Source organism: Vitis vinifera, chromosome 13 (assembly GCF_030704535.1).
Source record: "Vitis vinifera cultivar Pinot Noir 40024 chromosome 13, ASM3070453v1".
Taxonomy (NCBI): domain Eukaryota; kingdom Viridiplantae; phylum Streptophyta; class Magnoliopsida; order Vitales; family Vitaceae; genus Vitis; species Vitis vinifera.
The window spans coordinates 21,533,001-21,535,447 of NC_081817.1; the positions used below are offsets into that span (position 1 = coordinate 21,533,001).

Genomic DNA, 2,447 nt, shown 5'->3' on the forward strand with positions numbered 1-2,447 from the left:
GAAGGCGATGCCAACTTAAATGCTGCTTCCACTTTCTAGGCCGTCCCATTAACACATGCCACCTACTCCTAACTAGTGTTCTGAGGTGAGTAACTGGGAATTATCACTTCACCCACATTCACATGTGCAATTATTTCCCTATTTTTATTATATCTGTATCTGCACTTAAGGAATGATTCTACACTTGCCCACATCTCCACACCCATAATCATGGTAAATTTTTCAGTGATCTTGTCATCATTTTATACTACTCATCTCCCTTTTCAGTGCGCTTTCACCACAACTACAATAAATTTAAAATTTTCATTTCTATTAAAAAAAAAAATAATGGCAAAATTAAAAACACAAATCATTCGATTCTGAAAAATATTTTTGAAAACTGTTTTACGATGTTTTGTACAATAAAAATCTATTTGGAAAACAGTTTTTTATTATTAAACGTGTTTTTTTAATTTTTTGTTCTGAAAAAAAAAATTCTCAAAAATAATTAGCAAACAAATCCTATATTTTTATATTTACTATTTAAATAAATTTAAAATTTTCATTTTATCCAAAAAAACCCATAGCAAGATCAAAAACACAAACCGAATGAGAAAAATATTGAGTTGTTTGCTAATTATTTTCGAAAACGGTTCTGTAATGTTTTGTACAATAAAAATCTATTTAGAAAACAATTTTTATTGTTAAACGGTGTTTTATTTATTTATTTTTTCTAAAAAATAAAAAATTATTCTAAAAAAATAATTACTTAACGAACCCTATATTTTTATATTTATTGTTTAAATAAATGTTTTCAATAGAATTCAAAAAAAAAGAAAAGAAAACTATAGCAAGATTAAAAACATAAACCAAATGATTCTGAAAAATATTTTTTGAAAACTGTTTTGTGACGTTTTGTACTATAGGTGTATTTTTTTAATTTTTTGTTTTAAAAAATAAAAAATTATTCTTGAAAATAATTATCAAACAAACCCTATATTTTTATATTTATTATTTAAATAAATTTTTTCAATAAAATTTTAAAAAATAATCCTCAACTAATGTTATCTAGTATCATAAAAAGAAAATACTCAAACGTTGAAATGAATGGACTTAACTTCGTCCTTACATAAACATAAACTTATGAATTAAAGTGTTAACATATGTTAATTGGAAGCTAATATCATCATTAATTTGTACTTTACTTGCCCTACATTGCTTCTAATCCAAGAAATACCTCAACTAAAAATAAAAAATTTTAAAATTAAGAAATATTAATAATAACAATAATAATAATTCCAGAAGCCCACACCTTTTTGTGATTTGATACATCACAATCTTTTAAATTTTCACAAAAATAAATGAAAAAAGAAAAAAAAAAAAAAAGGAATCACCTGGCGTGGAAGGCGAGAGGCACCACCTCGGAGAGAGGAGTGGCGAGCGGCGTCGGAGCCGCCGAGACCGCCGGAGAGCTTCTGCAGATGGGGCACGTGGCGCTCATCCGAAGCCACTCGTCGATGCAATCGGCGTGGAAGCAGTGGTTGCACTCCGGAATAGACCGGACGGTCTCGTTGGGACGGTACTCCGACAGGCAGATGGAGCACGGGCCGTCGTTGGGCCTCGGCAGCCGCCGGCTCTGGCCCAGTACCATCTTCGGATACGACTCTATTGCCGGGCCATCTAGGCCCGCCACAACCACCACCGCTGCTAGCTCCGACAAATCGACGGCGGTGGACTCGCGATTCGTTCCTGGTCTGCCGTGGTCAGCGCGAGTGCCGCCGCTAGCTTTGACTCTGACGCAGGCATAGGAGGCGAGCATGATCGTCGAGATGAGGACGAGGATGCTAACGGCGATGGCGATGCCGTAGCCGAGGCCGACGCCAGCAGCAGACTCCGGCGGAGTGGCGGTGGACATGTTTGGTTAGCAAGAAAGTGAGGGAAAAAACGGAGCGTGATAAGTGGGCAGTAATGGAGGAATTTATTAGCAGAGAGTGAAAGGTCGATCGGACACACCGGTGTCCGCGGGAAAATTTAATGGCCTAGGATCTTGGAGTTGTCGTTAATGACCTGAAATTATCATAATACCCTTCAAACATTTGAAAGATGCCCCGCCTATTTATTTATTTATTCCCTTAATTCACACATACCATTAGAATCCATATATTCTGTTTATTTTCAATTGGATAGAATTGCTCTCAAATTCACTTTTAAAGTTGATTCAATATCCCACTATAAATAATCAACTATACTCCAATATTTATATAAATAATAATAAGACATTATGTGCTCAAATTCGTGATCAGCTATTTATTGTGTTCAATCTCTCTATAAACTGGTGTTTGTAGTCTAAAAAAATGAAAGTTATCAATCTTTCATAACTACTTCTATTATTCTTAAGTTGCATATCTTCCTATTGTGTATCTTACATCTCCAAGAGCTTATATGTCAAATTCCACTTAAAGAACTAT

At 34.5% G+C, this 2,447-nt stretch overlaps 1 protein-coding gene across 1 annotated transcript; it reads right to left on the reverse strand.

The window, feature by feature from the left end:
- Positions 1 to 1,222: 1,222 nt before the first annotated feature.
- On the reverse strand, positions 1,223 to 2,013 carry LOC100253964 (putative RING-H2 finger protein ATL69). The gene has a single exon (XM_002266768.4). It carries the CDS (start codon positions 1,892 to 1,894, stop codon positions 1,370 to 1,372), a length of 525 nt encoding a protein of 174 aa, XP_002266804.1. The 5' UTR covers positions 1,895 to 2,013; the 3' UTR covers positions 1,223 to 1,369.
- Positions 2,014 to 2,447: the final 434 nt, after the last annotated feature.

Excerpts from the sequence above, each read along its gene's own strand:
- LOC100253964 (XM_002266768.4), bottom strand. The coding sequence starts at position 1,894 with ATGTCCACCGCCACTCCGCCGGAGTCTGCTGCTGGCGTCGGCCTCGGC.